General features: G+C 44.8%; 1 protein-coding gene across 1 annotated transcript; it reads left to right on the forward strand.

Annotated features, from left to right (window-relative positions):
* Positions 1 to 6: 6 nt before the first annotated feature.
* Positions 7 to 465, forward strand: LOC106632210 (SET-binding protein-like; the record flags this gene model as incomplete). The annotated part of the gene is made up of 1 exon (XM_014311722.1): positions 7 to 465. A coding segment is annotated over one exon (459 nt), but the record flags the coding sequence as incomplete, so codon positions are not given.
* Positions 466 to 473: the final 8 nt, after the last annotated feature.

A 473-nucleotide genomic window follows, 5' to 3' on the forward strand; every position in this document is an offset into this window, starting at 1 on the left:
CCAAAGCACAAGAGGAAAAGGAAAAGCCAGCAGAACAGAGATGACCTCCAGTTTCTGGCAGACCTTGAGGAACTCATCAATAAGTTTCAAGTGTTCAGGATTTCCCATAGAAGTTATACCTTTTATCATGAAAATCCATATCCCAGCATCTTCAGGATTAATTTTGATCACTACTACCCTGTGCCATATATCCAGTATGACCCATTGCTCTATCTTCGCAGGACCTCTGATATGAAGTCCAAGAAGAAGCGTGGTAGACCTGCCAAAACCAATGACACCATGACAAAGGTGCCTTTTTTACAAGGGTTCGGTTACCCTATTCCCAGTGGGAGTTACTATGCACCCTATGGAATGCCTTACACATCAATGCCTATGATGAATCTTGGTTACTATGGTCAGTATCCAGCTCCTCTGTACCTGTCTCACACACTTGGAGCGGCTTCCCCATTTATGAGACCTACTGTGCCCCCACC

This window comes from Geospiza fortis, unplaced genomic scaffold (genome assembly GCF_000277835.1).
Source record: "Geospiza fortis unplaced genomic scaffold, GeoFor_1.0 C13082644, whole genome shotgun sequence".
NCBI classification, from domain to species: domain Eukaryota; kingdom Metazoa; phylum Chordata; class Aves; order Passeriformes; family Thraupidae; genus Geospiza; species Geospiza fortis.